Source organism: Lepidochelys olivacea (genome assembly GCF_965140295.1).
Source record: "Lepidochelys olivacea isolate rLepOli2 genome assembly, chromosome: 17".
NCBI lineage: Eukaryota > Metazoa > Chordata > Testudines > Cheloniidae > Lepidochelys > Lepidochelys olivacea.
The window spans coordinates 11840484-11858061 of record NC_140427.1 but is presented as its reverse complement, the minus strand read 5'-3'; the positions used below and the strand labels follow the sequence as shown (position 1 = coordinate 11858061).

General features: G+C 41.3%; 1 protein-coding gene across 2 annotated transcripts in view; it reads left to right on the top strand.

Annotated features, from left to right (window-relative positions):
• The window catches only part of PITPNM3 (PITPNM family member 3), a 351463-nt gene that overhangs the window by 249008 nt on the left and 84877 nt on the right, over positions 1-17578 (top strand). For both annotated transcript variants that reach the window (XM_084651346.1, XM_084651347.1), the window contains one exon: positions 1740-1975. In XM_084651346.1, coding sequence (XP_084507472.1) covers positions 1740-1975 — 236 coding nt within the window. The remainder of the gene's footprint in view (positions 1-1739; positions 1976-17578) is intronic.

Genomic DNA, 17578 nt, shown 5'->3' with positions numbered 1-17578 from the left:
CTGTTTTCACTTTCAGTTGACATTGTAAATAAGAAGCGGACAGCATTATCTCCGTTAAATGTAAACAGACTTATTTCTCTTAGCGATTGGCTGAACAAGAAGTAGGACTGAGTGGGCTTGTAAGCTGTAAAGTTTTACATTATTTTGTTTTTGAATGCAGTTATGTAACAAAAATCTACATTTGTAAATTGCACTTTCACGATAGAGATTGCACTACAGTATCTGTATGAGGTGAATTGAAAAATACTATTTCTTTATCATTTTTACAGTGCAAATACTTGTAATAAAAATAATATAAAGTGAGCACTATACATTTCGTATTCTGTGTTGTAGTTGAAATAATTATATTTGAAAATGTAGAAAAAAACATCCAAAATATTTAATAAATTTCAATTGGTATTCTATTGTTTAACAGTGTGATTAAAACTGTGATTAATCGTGATTACTTTTTTAATCACGATTAATTTTTTTGTGTTAATCATGTGTGTTAACTGCGATTAATCGATAGCCCTAATTGGAATTGCAAAAGGTTCAGAAAAGGGCAACAAAATTATTAGGGGTATGGAACAGCTGCCATATGTGGAGAGATTAATAAGACTGGGACTTTTCAGTTTGGAAAAGAGACAACTAAGGGTGAACGTGATAGAGGTCTATGAAATCATGCCTGGTGTAGAGAAAATAAATAAGGAAGTGTTATTTACTCCTTCTCATAATATAAGAACTAGGGGTCACCAAATTAAATTAATGGGCAGTAGGTTTAAAACAAACAAAAGAGTATTTTTTCACACAATGCACAGTCAACCTGCGGAACTCCTTGTCAGAGGATGCTGTGGAGGCCAAGACTATAACAGGTTTCAAAAAAAGAACTAGATAATTTCATGGAGGACAGATCCATCAATGGCTATTAGCCAGGATGGGCAGGGATGATGATGATGTCCCTAGCCTCTGTTTGCCAGAAGCTAGGAATGGGTGATGGGATGGATCACTTGCTGATTACATGTTGGCTGTTCATTCCCTCTGGGGCAGCTGGCACTGGCCACTGTTGGAAGACAGGATACTGGGCTAGACGGACCTTTGTTCTGACCCAGTATGGCCGTTCTAAGGCAAAACATTCTCTGTCAGCTTCTCAAAGCAGACACGTCAACGTATGGGTCTATTGCTGTTTCACTGATAGTTTTTTCATTCCTTTCCAGTCAATGGAAGCGTGTCATTAATGTTTTTGACTTTGAACAAGAGGTCCCCGACCTAAAAAGGTTGAGAGAGACTGCACTCTAACCCCTGCTGACGTAGAATGTTGCTGACACAGAATTATTTTTCTTTTCTAGAAAATGTGAGGGTTTCAGTTTAAATCTTTCTGACAGATCCAACAAAATGAGATTAGTTTAGCTCTTGATACTAGACATTTAGGCTGCCTCAAGATTTTGGATATCGTCCCATCTGGATACACTGCCAATAGCATTTGTTGTGCATAAAACCATTCATAATCTTCTTTGGATCTGACTTCTACATCTAAGCCTCAGGCATAAAAGCTTCCACGCTAGAGTATAGTGTGCTGTATCTAATTCAGGGATACTTGAATGAAATTGATTTTTTTTCAAAGTAAAATATACAGAAGATCACTCTGAGCCTGAAAATACATCACTAATTATCTGTGGAGATTGACACCCAGTGCACCGACATTGCTGTTGCAAAGCCTGTTCTAACAAAAGCCTATTCAAATGACTATTTCTTTTCTTCAGGAAGGAACTCCGCACAGGAACTGTAAAACTCATGTCCTTATTCTTGTCCTACATGGGGGCAACATCTTAGATACAGGAGGAGGGGACCAGAACTGCAAGATGGCTGACATCAACACCTTCAGTTCCGTGTTCGAGAAGGTGACCCGAGCCCATTTCCCTGCTGCACTGGGCCACATCTTAATCAGGCTTGTCCACTGCCCAGCCATTTGTTTGGAGGCTTTCTCTCTTGTTTCCAAGTAAGTTAATTTGCATTCTAAGGCACAGCTTTGTCAAGTGTGGCCCTCCAGGGTCTGTGCTATTCGCAAGCTTTTTGATATGGTTATAGTGCTTTAATTGGCCAGGCATGGACTTCTGCAAGTCCACCTTACCCTCTTGCCCATTTCTTGCCCATTTCATTAGTAAGGACAGGGTCCTGTCCTTTTCTGGATGGATGCAACAGTAGAAACGAGGGTTATACGGTGACTCTGCCTTCCCATTCAGCACTCAGTGATGACTGCAGCTTTGTGCTAGGCTTTCCACTGGTGCCGAAATACTGTGGCTCCCATGGGAGGGTGCACACTGCTGGCTCAAGAAGTTGGTCAGGTCCTTGGTCTAGTACATGGACTGTGATGTGCAGGTACCATTAGGTACACCTAACGTATGTTGTCTCCACACCCCTTGGCTGCCCACATCCATCCTACGTTGGGTTGGTAAGATAATTCCAATGACTGATGTGTCCCCAGCTCCCACCCTCAATAGTTGTTCAGCTCCTGGGGATTTAAATAGGGATTCAGCTTATACTGTGTGACTAGCAGTTATGATGTAAACAATGGGTTATTGCTTGCTGTGTTTACACTTGAGTGTGGATTATATCATGACCAGTTTCAGACCCACAGAGCCCAATCCCAAAGTCTTTCCTTAAGGAGGCTCAAAAAGTAACTCCAAAGCCATGTAACTGCTCTGTAGCTATAATATCTATCAGTGTGGGCAGGGAAAACTTGAAATCATGTAAGCAATTAAGGTGCACAAATACCATTGACTTTTAACAGGTATTGTGCTCCTAAATCCCTTGGCTTTTAAAATCTACTTTATGGTCAATAATATCAGTAAAAAATCTTTACCAGCATCTATGTCCAGAAATATAATATTACCCATACATCCTTTGACACTTAAAAGAAATTTAAGATGTACAAATTGCTTTTAAAAATAAACTTCCACATCCCATAAGTGGGGAAGAAAACAGGCTGGATGAGCATTGATGTTCCTTTTCTCTAATATCTGACAACTGCTGTGAATAATCCGCAGTCACCATTTATCTTGCTTTAAAAACTATGACAGCTAGATCTGCATGCCAGTGTCCCAGCTGGCACTGACAAATCTAACCTTGCACGCTCGTTGTTTAGATGTTGCAGTGCTGGACACGATAGAAGAATTTGGTAGATAATTTTCATTGTTTAAACAACTAAGATGGTTTATTGGTTTAGGAATAAAGTGGAAAGAGAATTCTGAGGAGTTAAAACAGAAATTATGATTAGTTTTGATGAACTCTCCTTAGCACTGGAAAAGCAGGAAGGAAGAAGCCTTTAACATGTATTAGTGGCTTGTGATCAGCCTTGTTGCTGGGGTAGAATTTAAATCTGAACATTTTTTTTTAACTCTCTAACACAACTAAAATGCACAAGCATTATAGTGTCTATTCACCTGCTAATGGCAGTTAATGTAACCTCAAAATGCTGTAGTGTTTTGCAGTACAGCATTCATTTATCATAATTAACTTTTGAGAATGCAAGATAAAGCAAGGGTTTGAATGAGCTATTAAGATGCTTTTTAGAACACCTATTGACTTTGGATGATGAAGGTACTGGCCTTACAAAGGAGGATTTGGTAGCATGAGAGGAACATTGGGTCTGACAGATTTTTCTTAACAGATGCTCTTGCTAGAGGATATAAATGGATATGGTGCTTTGTGCCTGTATTTATATTAGAGAGGGTGCTTCTCATGTTGATCGCTTCTTGGTGTATATAGCTATGAATCTGCGGTAAGTGGTTTCTGATTCCTGATTATGAATATGAAGGTCAACTCTTAGGCCAATAAAGTTAACCTTTGAACATCATGGGAATAGATTATAAAGTCACTTAATTGTTTATAGAACAAACATTTGCTTTTGATATCTATTTCTTCCTTGTTTGGGTATAGTCCTGATGGAGTGGTGTGATGGAAATACCACAGTCCAGGAGGGTTTAGACTTTTTCAGTGGATTATTTCCTTGTTGTGAAAGGAATTAGTGTGCTGAAATGAAGGATGTTCTTTCCTAGTCTATTTTTAGTTAATGGAATGCATGTAAAGCCTAATCCAGCACTTGTTGAGAATAATAGCAAAAGACTCTGACTGATTTCAATGGATACTGGATCCGGCCCATAGCTCCAATGAATTCATTGAACTAGAATGGACTAATCAGCAACAACAAGGTAGCAAAGCTTCCATTGACACAGCAATAGGGTATTCAAATATTGTGGCCATGAGCACAGTATGCTGGAATCTTGAGCTGGTTTATTTCTTTGACCAGCGGGAATGCCTAACTACTTTGCAAAACTCCATTCCAAACACATTAAAATGGCTTTGCTATGCAAGAACACGTGGGCTGGCGTCTTGGTCTCATGGATGGCTGTTGCGCTGTCCTAATCCTGGCCATCTGTTCACTCTGCCCTCTGCGTAGGGGGCGTGTTGGAGGTGATAAGGGGAATGGGCATGTCAAGGAGAGGCTAGCATGATTGCTGCAACTAGAGAAGTTTCAATCAGGAATTAGGTTATCTCTACTCTAGGGAATGATGGATAGATAGATTAACCAGTTTCACTTTTGTATCTAGTCACTTTGAGGTTCTTTTTTCATTGTTTATGTTGAGAAAAACACAAAAGATAAACAAAAAGCCCAAGTAGAGAAAAGCAATTTTGTTCTTTAAAAATCAATTTTGTTAACCAAATGTTGTTAGTAACATAGATTAGGAAACGCATGTCTTAAAAATAGATAATTTTTAGTTCAACTCCATCCTTGGAAGTATGCCACACAGTCGTCTGTCAGTGTAAACTTGTTTGTGAACATTGCATGACATAAAGTAGCGTCCATTTTAAAGATTGGGTGTAAAGCAGAGAGCATTTTGTTATTCCCCTTATATTTCTAGCTGCTAGGTCCAGTCTGAGGCACTGTTCTAAAGGAGAACTCCATTACTTTGTATAGTTAGCAATGACAGTGCTTTCAGTTTATAAAGTGACTGAAATAAAACATTAGTTCATATTTTTTCAAAAGAATCTTTCACAAAGATAGTTTAGTTCCTGCCCATCTTTCTGCAGGGCAATATATTATGCCTGGTTTGTACATCTAATCTATCAGATCATATTGTCGTTAAAGCCAGTAGCTTTCTGAGATTTCTTGTGGGAATTCTTCTGGACAGTGAAAATTGTTGTGCTATAAAATACACGCATAATATTTCAGAAGAAAAACAAGTCACCATGAAAAATTAAATGCAACTTTCAGTGAGATGATATTTAGCAATTACACCTCAGAGACAGGCTTAGTTCAATATTTACTGCACTCTTAAAGCAAAAACCAATCTTCATAACTTTAAGCTGCTAACTAGACATTAAAAATGGACACATCCTAAAGTGCCTATTCTGTGTGCTCATATAAAAATGTCTTCCCCTTGAATTAGTTTATCATGACTATTAACTTCAGCATTTATCATCATTGTAGTAGTAATAATTCCAGATGTGAGTTCCTTTCAGCACAGCTGTATGATGTGAGAGATGACATCCTGCAGCTCCTTCTGGAGAGGAAAGCTGGCGTTTGTAGTTAAGGCACTGGCCTGGGATCAGATGATCTGGGTTCAATTCCTGGATCTGCCACAGACTCCCTGTAGCGCCTCGGGCAAGTCAGTTCATCTCTTTGTGCCTCATTTCCCCACAAATTTGATTAACAGCGACATAAAGCAACTGCATTAGAAAAGGAACTCTTCTACTACTAACTTACCTGTTACAAAGCCTATAGAAATCAACAGAAAGACTTCAATGGACTTCAGGTCCTAACCTTAGGCCCTGATTCTGCAAAGGGAAGTTAATGGGACTTGGTGAAGGAGTAACAATCCCCTTGTAGGACTGGGGCTCTAATAGCAACCATGTAACAGATTTGATTTCCCTCTCTGCCAAAACCATCCTCCCACGTGGCATGCCCACACCAAGGAAACTAAGGCAAAGGGGGCCAATCCTGCCTCCTTAGCATCTGGTAGAAAAATTGCCGTTGACTTTAGTAAGGTTGGCTCTCCTATCATTGTAATGGTAGTTGATTTTCTCCCCAATTATATTCATATAATTCTGTTTGCCTGTGACATTAGACCAGGCAGCATTCCAAAAAGTAGGCTAGCTGTGTAAATATAGAATGTTCAGTAATGGGTTTAATTAAACCTCCTCCCTGTTTTCTCATGGTTGGGTGAAATGAATTCAGAAATAAATGATGTGGCTTTTCTTTGGTTTCATCCACAAAATTGCTTTGCAGTTATTGGCCTGGGACTCATGTCAAAACATATCCACTTCCCTAATTGCCCTTTTTTTGCTCATTATTTTTGCAGCACTGGAATTCCTTTATTAAATGACAGAAACTTTTCAAGTAAATAATTAGATTTTTCCTTATGTTTTTCCTTTTTCCCTCTTCTGTGCTTATAGCTTTTGTATTCAGTAAACAATATTTTCTAGGCCAATTTGACTCTAAACACTGAGAACCATGCTCTGTTCCCTTTAAGAAAAGAAAATTTGTGTTTGATGCAAGACAAAAGGAATGCAAATTTGCGGGGGGACCTGGCCTTTTTGATAGGTTAATCCAGTATCAGTAGAAGGCAGAGGGGAAGTAGATAGTATAGGAAATACCCCACTAATACTATTAAATCAGAGGTGCAAACCATGGGCCAAATTTTTTATTCTGCTATGGTCCTTTTGTGTCACTCTGCAAACACAATGGCTAGAAACCCAGCGTAGGAGGCCAGCTGGGAAATTCCACCATAAAGGGGGACTCCCTGGGTGAAATATAGTTGGCATAAATTGGCACTTCTGAGGTATAAAAAAAATGGAACATCCAAGATGATCCTGGGCCCATGTAACTGGACAGCTGGCAGTGTGTACTGAAAATCCTTACAGATTTCATGGGACAGCAACCTCAATAAAGGGATGATCCTGGGAAAATTTGGGCAGGTGGCAACCTTGGCAGCTGGGATATTAGCTTTATACCACCTGGCCTCACAGGCCCTACTGTGGGGGCCGGGCTGAAATTCTGTTCACCAATGCTGGAAGAACCCTTGGGACCATAGGCAAGGGTGCCAGGTAGAATTGCTCCTGAGTCTGCTCTAACTTACAGTGGAGGTCAGACTGGCTGACCTCCGAATCAGAGAGTAGTAAGAGTGGCAGAAAGCCCTCTTTGGCGAAGCACAGATTGGCCAAACCTAAGAATAAGGCTATTTTAAAAAGGCATATGATGTAATGATTTACCTGCGGTAAACAGACGCCGTTTCTATATAACTTACACATACAGCAAGGAGATACTAGAATCTTGATTCTTTAACCCTCAAAACACTGACTACTACCACTTAAGTCACAGGAGATTTCTTTTTGTAGCTGCTGGTATTTGGTCTCTTACCCATGATGTTAGCTAGCCACCAGAGGACATAGTCATTCATAGCCACAAAGCCAGTGCTGCTGAGTGTCTTGCAACTATTTAAGCTCTTATGCTGTCCTGCCTGAATCCCTGACACTTATGCAGTTGTATCAACGGGATCCAAAAGTCCAGAAACTTACCTGTCAACCTTTAGCAACTAAAGGGCTGATCCAACGCCCTTTTGTAGTCAGTAGAAAAACTCCAACTTACTTCAATGGGCATTAGACTGTAAAAAAACGAAATGTAATTATTTAAATATTTCCTTTTAGAGTTTGTTTCTGATTATTGCCATGCTCTAAGTCAGTAATCAACATAATGGATGGACCATTTTCTATCCATACAAGATAATCAGTGTCACAGCAGTTTATACAATAAATGCTATAAATGAGCAAAGGGATAAAGATGCATTTTTTATAGTTGACTTGTATTGAAAACAGAGATATTTAGCTTGCCAGAACTGTTCATTATTTATTCAGCTGATAGCATATTGGAACCTGTTCTTGAAATGTTAATTTTATTTTTAATGAACTTAAAGTAATAATTTTGAGATGGTTCTGTTGTGGAAGATATATTTTCCTCATAAGTTATTGGGGGGAGGAGCATCGCTCTGGGAAACAATTAATATATTGTGGATGAAAATGGTATCTTATAGAACTCTGTATGGAGGGGCTAGATTGGTATTAAAGACTTGTGCCAGTGTCATTTTAAGAATAAAGGGAGAGCCAATAGGAGTTGGATGCCAAGATGTCATTTGTGCCTTTGAAAATCTGTTGTCCCTAAATGAGGAGTAGTTATCTAATTGAACCACCTGTAAATCCAGGTTTAGGCTTCCATCCTGCAAAAATACACAAGCATATGATTAGCTTTCTGCGTACAACTATGCTTGAAATTGGTGTGACTGCTTGCGTGCACAAAGTCAAGGGCATACTCTGTGCCTGATCAAGGCATTAATGCCTACAGACCTTTGTTTGAATAGATGCTGGTGACTAGTTAGCAACCCACTATGTATAACTGTCCTGTAGTGTTGTAAGCAGATCATGAGAGTCCCATTGTTCCTTGGAAAAGATGAAATGGGAACTAGAGCTGATTGGACAGTGGAATTTCCATCCTACGGGAAATTCTGACATGTAAAAACTGGTTTTCACTATGAATTGGAATGAAAAGGCAAAATTTCTTGTGGAACAGAAGCTCCCAAAATTGCTGATTACCAAAACAAAACATTGTGATGTTTCTGAATGTCAAAACATTATCATATAGTATAAAATAATAAATATAAATGTAAGTCAAAATGGAATGTTTCAAACCTATCAAAGCAAAATGTTTCCTTTTGACACTTCTCCATTGAAAATTTTACCAGAATCGATACATCCCCACAATAAATTTCAATTTTGACAAAAGCAGATTTTTTCCAGTAGAAAACTGTTCCACCGAGAAATTTTCAACTAACTCTAAATGGAAGTGAGTTGAAGTGGGTAGTGTATGCCAGTATCTCTTTGATATTGAGCTGTGTTCTTACTTTGTAAAAACCTTCCCTGTTGAAAACCAGAATCCTAACAGAATGGTACCACAGTAGAGAGATTCCACTAAAAATTAATTTCAATTGTACTCAATAAAGCTGAGGAAGGTTTTTGACAAGACTTTCTCCCCTCTAAGGAGCTTACAGTCTAAGTATAATACAAGAGACAACAGATGGATACAGACACCGAAGTATCTGAATGAATAAAGGTTGTCAGTGTTGGATGGGAAAAAATGGCTTGTTCTTATGTTCCGGAAGATGCTAAACCATGATGGAATAAGTTTAGATGAAGGGAAGCAAGTAGAAGGTTGGTAGTGCTGTATATTTCATTCTGGCTTGCTTTCACATTCTAATCTCCCATTCAAATGCTTCCTCTGATATTCGAAAGAAGACACTCTGTGTAAGTCCGAAAGCTTGTTTCTCTCACCAACAGAAGTCAATCCAATAAAAGATACTACGTCACCCACCTTGTCTCTCTCATAGCCTGGGATTAACACACTTATAACAACACATCTTCTCATAGTCTGCATTTTTATTTTAAGTGCAGCATTATCAACCCATTTCTGAAGCCTGAATTATGTGACATGCTTCAGTCTTATTGCTCTGATAGGAGTGAGTATTAAAATGTAACAGTGTAAGTAAAGTATATTCTCGTTTCCACCGAACTGCCACAAATTGATCCCTATGCATTGCATCACTGCTTGCAAATTCTTACTATTTTCCTATATTGAGTGCTTTTCCCCAGTCTTTGTGGTCTTGTAGAGATAGGGCTAGACTGTGTCCTTGTCTTTCTTGGCCCTGCAGGAAAGTAAAGATGCCCACCAACTTCTTTACTCTATTAGATCCATTGCGAAGCACAGTCCCTACTCTTCAGTTTCTCCCTCCTGTGAGCAAGAGGGTGGAGAAAGGAGGGAGAAACAGAATAACTGGCCAGACATGAGGAATATAGAAAACGGAACCCTTTCAAGATGCAGAGTAAGATTCTGAGTCATAATTCCTCCCCAGAGCTGCCCCTGGTTTAAAGCACTTATACTCCGCCCACTGTTCAAGGCTAGGGTTGCCAGGCATCCGGTTTTCAGTCGGAATGCCCATTCGAAAAAAGGGACCGTGGAGGCTCCGGTCAGTACTGCTGACTGGGCCCTTAAAAGTCCGCTTGGCTAAGGCAGGCTCACTCTGGCTCCCAGAAGCAGCCGGCATGTCCACACGGCCCCTAGGCACAGGGGCAGCCAGGGAGGTTCTGCATGCTGCCCCCACCCAAGTGTTGGCTCCGCAGCTCTCATTGGCCGGGAACCTGGGTCAATGGGAACTGTGGGAGCGGCGCAGAGCCACCTGGCCACGGCTCCACCTAGGGGACGCAGAAACATACCAGCCACTTCTGGGAGCTGCCAAAGATAAGTGATGCCCAGAGCCCGCACCCCCTCCTGCATGCTGAACCTCTCGGCCCCAGCTCGGAGCACCCTCCTGTACTCCAAACTCCTCAGCCCGGGGCCCCCACCACCTCCCACACCCCAACCCCCTGCACCCAAACTCCCTCCCAAAGCCTGCATCCCACACCCCCTACTGAATCCCAACCCCCTAGCCCATCCCAAAGCCCCTCCCACATTCTGAACCCCTTGGGCCCCACCTCCTCCCAGAGCCCTCTCCTGCACCCCACACCCTTCATCCCCAAAGCCCACAACCCCAGTCAGAGCCCTCACCCCCTTCCACACCCCAACCCCCAGCTTGGTGAAAGTGAGCAAGGGTTGGGGAGAGAAGGGGCAGGACAAGGGTGTTTGGTTTTCTGCAATCAGAAAGTTGGCAACCTTATTCAAGGCTAAGCCTCCAGGGACAATTCTAGTCCATAGATACTTAAGCACTATGGGGGCTGATTCTTATTTGTGCTGCATCTTGCGTGTGTTGCTCACACCAGTGCAAAGTGGGTGTAAAAATGCTACCATATTGGATAGCTAGCATTCCATACTCTCTTTGTACAGGTGCAAATGACTGAACAAGGACAGTGGTGAATCAGACTCTATAGATCTCTTAACAGATTGTGGAAAACATTCATTTATTGGTGGTCTTTGCAAAGCACAGCTTCTGGCCCAAACATTAGATCTGTATATACATAGATGAAGGCCAGAGGGGGACCACTATGATCATCTAGTCCGACCACCCATAGAATTTTCCCCAGAATCTGGATTAAAGCGTATCTTTTACTAATGCACAGAGTGGAATTCTGTAGTGCTGGAAAAAGCCCATAGAATGATATGGCCTGGTGATTTTAAATGCCTTTTATGGCACCCTTAAGTGTCTTTTCTAAGCCAGCATTTCTGAGCAGCTAACCAGCCAGATGCTATCTTTGATGCATCTCAATGGACTCACAAAGGACTTGGGTTCTGGATGATGGAACAGTGTTGTGAATATATTGAAAGGACAGGACATCCATACATGTAACCACGTTGGGCTCCGTTTGGTTCTGTAAGATCTCCACAGAGAATGTGAAATTGAATGGAATCTGATAGAAAGCACCTAGAACTTCTGGGCTCAGTTGTTTCTTCCACCAAAGAGTAAAAACAGTGGAGGGTTTTCGAGCATGCCTGTATACATGAGACTAATCCAGATGAAAAGGCTGATCATAACATTACAGTTTAGTAGATATTGGCTATGTCTCCATGGCCCTGCAGTCTGCATCATGAGGATGAGAGTTGTAGAGCACGCTGGCTGCTGTGCTTTCTAACTCCCTTGCGCAGATGTTGCTGATATGAGTGTAGTTTGTGGTTAGTGTGAACTAGCTGCCTTTTAGTTCACGCTAGCAGTATCCACATTCCGGGGGCGAGGGGGGTTACAGCATAGCACGCTGCAGTTCACACCCTCATAGTCGGAACTGCAGGGCCCTGGAGACAAGCCCTTCAATGTGTATAAACATAATACTGTGTAAAATGCACAAGGAAAAGTGAAAATGGTTTCTGTTTTAATTTATACCTCATTGTTCTGAACAATAATGACATACTTAATATGGCAATCACAACTGGAGAGGAATGAGGCCCAGTGCTTAGGGCACTAGTTTGGGACTGAGGGGACCCATCTTCAATTTACTCCTCTGCCACAGGCTGCTGTTTGACCTTGGGCAAGCTATTTAGTTTCTCTTCTCTATGCCTCAGTTCCCATCTGTACAATGGGGATAATAGCATCTCCCTACCTCACAGGGGGTCATGAGAATAAATACTGTAAATATGGCGAGTTGCTCAGATACTATGGTAATGGGGAACATATAACTAACTACCTGAAATAATAAGATATGACTAAATTTTCAGAAATTAGCTTTTCTAATCATAAAATGAAAACCAGTTGATTTAAATGTAAGTTGTCCAGTACAGATATTCATAATAAACTGGTGTATACGTCAATTTAACAGAGTCGTGGGAAAATTTACTTATAAGTTACAAAGCAATCCACAGAGTGTATGCCAAAATAATGGACTAATGGAATTGTTTCAATGAAACCCTTGTAAAAATGAATCTTGCACTCTTTAGATGTATCCACTCATCTTGACAAATTTCTTCAATGGATTCAAAGGCAGCTTCTATTGTCCCTTTTTATTTCTGCTATGAGCCCATATTGTTTTCTCCGCCCCCCCCCCACCTCCCAAATTTCCAGAAGAATGAGTGCAAATTATAGAAGGATTAATCATCCTGGTGCTGAAAAGACAAAAGGAACTTATTCCAAAAGATAGTAAAAAATGGTTCATTGGCACAGTTAAAATTACAAATCTCTTGTCATCCCAAAACCTAGTTATTTGCCGGCTTTCCTTACAATGAAAGATGTAAACCACTCACTTGCATTGACAGCACATTTCTACTTTAAGACATATATGATGGCAAAATACCAAAGAATACCTAACGGTAATCAATAGCTCGAGAACAGGTCCGCCATCAATATTCCCATACCTCTCCTCTGCTTCATTTTTCTCAGTTTTCTGTTAGTTTAGTCAGTTATAGTCCTTCTACCTAATCCAAGACTCGAAAAAGCAGTTAGCTTTTACAGAATAGAAAGGTTTCAGAGTAGCAGCCGTGTTAGTCTGTATCCGCAAAAAGAAAAGGAGGACTTGTGGCACCTTAGAGACTAACCAATTTATTTGAGCATAAGCTTTCGTGAGCTACAGCTCCACATACAGTTTCCACTGAATGCATCCGATGAAGTGAGCTGTAGCTGATCATCTTTTGCATATGGTTGCTCATTTGTAGAAACGACAGATTAGTTTTCCTTTTGTTTGTCTAAAACTCAGGAGTTATTTCCTGAGAGCACTTCATAATCCTGCCTTTCCATTGTCCCCCATTTGAAGGGACGATACTCATTTTAACTCCCAAAGTTATCAGTGTGCCCTGCACATTTGACGTCCTTTCAGTTTTATGACTGAAACTTATTTACATCAAAAGTAAAGAATCGTGAAACTGAGGCTACAGAAAGGATCGTTTAAACTAAAGCAATAGATCCCACAGCATCTTAAGTTTCCTGCATGACTCGATTTTTTGTGTCCCTTGTTTTGGGTCTTTGTCAAACATGGCATCCGCATTTGGGCCTTGGCAAGTTGAGAAGTATATTTGTACTTACTGTCATGGTGGTATGATGCCATGGTGGGACTGGAAAAAGGAGGTCAGGTTTCAGGATGGACCTTGTTAGGTGTGACAGGTGGAGCTCAGGAACGTGAGCTGGTGGCCAAGCGCAGGCTACAACCAGCCAAACCCAGGTCTCCCGGCACGTTCAGTAAAGATCTCTTTCCTGAAATTCTGCCTGCTGCCTTCTGCATCGCTTATCGCCGACGGACTAAGCATGAAGTCTTGGAATTCTAGAAATTTTCCCTACAGTGCAGGAATTGCTTTATTGGTCAGCAGAATTTTAAGATGATGCCTCAACCTGTGTAATTTATCTGGAAAGCCAAAATTTGACACACCACTTTATTCATATGGTGAACACTAAATTGAAAAGTTGGAAATGCACTCTGAAATGCAGGGACTAGCTTTCAGAGTGTCTATCACATGGCAGGACCCGCGCTTTGTCCTGCAAATATGCATGCCCTCCATGCCCTGCAAATATGGCTGCAGTCCTGTGAGACAGTGCCATTAATAAAACTCAGGAGAAACCATATGAGAAGCAGAGAGAAAGCTTTCTTGGTTGAGAGGGCTCCAGAGAAGAATAGATTAGAGTGATCCAGCATCTAGCCATTTTAAGCTAGCTGCAGGCCCCATTCTTTAATAAAGATTCCCCACCATAACTGGAATGATTAAAAAAGAGAGAGAAGAGCCCAATATTCTATGAAGTCCACCATGGAGTTCACTCTGCAGAGGTAATTTACTTGTGCTGCACTTACATGCTACAATGATGGGTCCTAAAAATAAAACCCTAAGGTTTGATTTATATTTTTAAAAGCACTTTGAGGTCCTCTAATGAGTGCTCTGCACTCAAGCACATTAGTGTTTAATGTGAACTCTTTTCTCTAGGAGTCCAGTGCCCTGAGTTATCCTCCCTGTTAGAAGGGTGACCCAAACAACAGGCACAATGCAAACTGCATCCAGCAGGTGGTATACATTCAAAAAAGCCACAAATCCAGTGATTACAGTGCAAGTACATTGTAGCTCAGTGAAGTACAAGGTTGAATGCCACGATCCATGATGTGTGTTAATAACTTCAAATTACTAACTCTCATTAGTTTCAAGACATTTCTTTCCTCTTTCAACCAAATAAAGGAGGTGTTTGATTTTTCCCCATCCCCCATGTGAAAGATTTCCCATCTTCCCATTGAGTGCTAGATTTCCACCCCCCCCCCCCACACACACTGTCCTAATTTATTCTCTTTAATAAGATATAGACTTTCTTGTAGATGGCAAATGGATGTAAGCTCCATTATGTCTTTTTTTTTCATGCCTTGTAAAAGTTCTCTGACGTTTATTATGAGGATAAAATTTTTAATATGCTCTTAGTTGAGGAGCGTGCTTTGTCAGCACAGCAGCCAGTAATGCAATAAAGAGAGATGAGATATTTCAAGCCCTTAACTGCATTGCAAGGAGTAATATTCTTCTGCATGGTGATAGGATGCTTTTTATAAATAACTACAGTTCTGGCATTCCAGAGCAATGCTGCAATCTGTATCCCAAGTTGTCGCAGGTCGTTGTAGCTCAAACACTCGCAGCTGGTCTGCTAAGAAGGCTGTAGCCACGTTACACCCTATTAAAGCGATACCCAATAAAAATGGAAAGGCATCATTTTGCAATATACTGTAACATGATCTAAACAAACAATACAACAACAATCATTTTGCAAAACAATGGCCCATTTGATTCCCTCATGCATTTAAGGTAAACTCTACATTGGTAAATAGGACTCCTGCCATTACATACAGTTAACCTGAATAAGAGCTCTGTGTAGGCTCAAAAGCTTGTCTCTCTCACCAGTAGATGCTGGTCCAATAAAATATATTACCTCATGCACCTTGTCTCTCTAATATCCTGGGAGAAATGCAACCACATTACTGCATATTCTCGACAGTGAGCAGATAGTTGGTAACTACTCAGCCATATCATAGGACATACCCTCAGGAAATGATAAACCTTCCCAAGATCTTTGCCCTGTTTTCAAGGGACACTACCAAGGATCTACACTGGGTAGGAGTTTTCAGATATTGCAATCCATTGATGCTGAATTGTCATGGTTATTGTTTGATACCAAGCAGGCCAATTTAGGATAGTTCCAGTACATGCAATCAGAGATCTGATATAATGCTATGTTTCAATGGTGCCTTTCAAACAAAAAGTGTTTCATGTTGCTTTCTAGCCAGTTAGTTTTCTCCTGTAAATCAATCAATCTAAACTCTCTGGGGCAGGGATCATCTCTGGGGGCAGGGATCATCTTTTTGTTCTGTGTTTCTATAGCACCTAGCACAAGGGGATCCTGGTCCGTGACTGGGTTTCTAGGTGGTATGGTATTACAAATACATTAATTAATTAATTAATAGCAAGGCTCTAGCCCTTTGTGACTAAGTTGATATAAATAGGCATAACTCTGTTGAAATCATTAGAGCTACACTGCTTTACATCAGCTGAATATATTGCCCAGCCTCTATTGTATTAAACTTCTATGCATCTAGCTCCAGCTAACCTAACCCAAACACACTTGTGAAATTTTAGATGAGGAAGTATGGGCATTTATGGCTATATCAGTGGTCTGTGTTTGGTCTAAGACATCTAAGACCTAGAGGTATAATGGCCTACCTAAAAGATAGACTTGTTTTCTAATGCTCAGTATTTTCATGGTTTAAAATATCTGTAAGCCTTTTAAATTACCAACAGTGAGAGAAAGTGACAAAGGAATTGAGAACACCTGTTCTTACTTGTCAATCAATAGCCCTTAGCCTTGCTTTAAATTCAGTAGAGGGGATATTATGTAATACACTATTCCCACAGTGTTGTTACTGCCATCATAATGTATCACATGAATTCTCTGAGCCTGAAGATGTGAGCTAATATGTACTTTTAAATGAAAGGTGCAAATAAGATTCATGTAACAAAGCACCTAATGACTTGTGCTACTATTGCCTTCTGCAAACCGACTATTTTTATGGCAGTTCCATTTCCAGCTAAAGATCAGTCATCAGATTTTCTTTTCCTGTAGCTCTCAAGTACACACTGTGACCCAGTTGTACATGGTGGCTAGGGTGACCAGACAGCAAGTGTAAAAAATCAGGACGGGGGTGGGGGGTTAATAGGAACCTATATAAGAAAAAGCCCCAAATATCGGGACATCTGGTCATCCTAATGGTGGCTATCATAAAGTTAAGCACAGTCTACCAAGGGAATCTCTCTAATTAACTAGCTACTAGCATATATGATGGCATCCTTAGTCTTCGAATTCAGTCCTCTGAATTCAGACAAGCAGTGAAGTCCAGGGGTGGCTCATGTATAGAGGGTATTGAGGCAGTACCCCACCTAAGTGTGTGTGAGAGAGACTAACTACATACCACAAATACAGCAAAGCTGTAGCAGGAAGCTATAGATTTGCTGTGCTGCAATTTGTGTTTAGTAGCAGGGCGTTCGCCACAGCCCCATGTGTAGACCACGAAGTCAAGGTCTGACAGGAAACAAAGCCACAGCGATCTTCAATGGGGCTCAGGGCACTGGACGTACTGCCCAAGCTACAGGGTACAGTGACTGTAGAAATAGAGTGCTCCCCTAGGGCGGGTCAGGGAAGTGGCAGGCAGTACGACCGGGTTGGGCAGCAGGCTCTCGCTCCCTCTCTGGGACTCCGCTGGCTATGGCTGTGTGACGGCAGCAGAGCTGCTGGACAAGGCCTCGCCAGGCGGGGCAGGAGGAAGAGGCAGAGAGAGCGAACGCCATAGCGGAAGAAGAGGAGGATCCTGGGAAGGTGGTCTAGACCCAGGACTGGCCAAGGTAACGAAGGACCCTGGGTGGCATAGGAGGGTCTCGTTCCTAGGGCAGATCCTCCCTTCTCCATGTTTGCAGGTGGTGCCATGGCCACGAGTGGGCATGGTTGTTTTGTTTTGTTTTCTGCTATGCCCCACTTTCCCCGATGTCCATGGTTTGTCTCACTGTAAGAGTGAGTTCCACAGTCTGTTGGAAAAAAGGGAGGGAATTCCTCTCTCTCCTGGGTGCTTCACG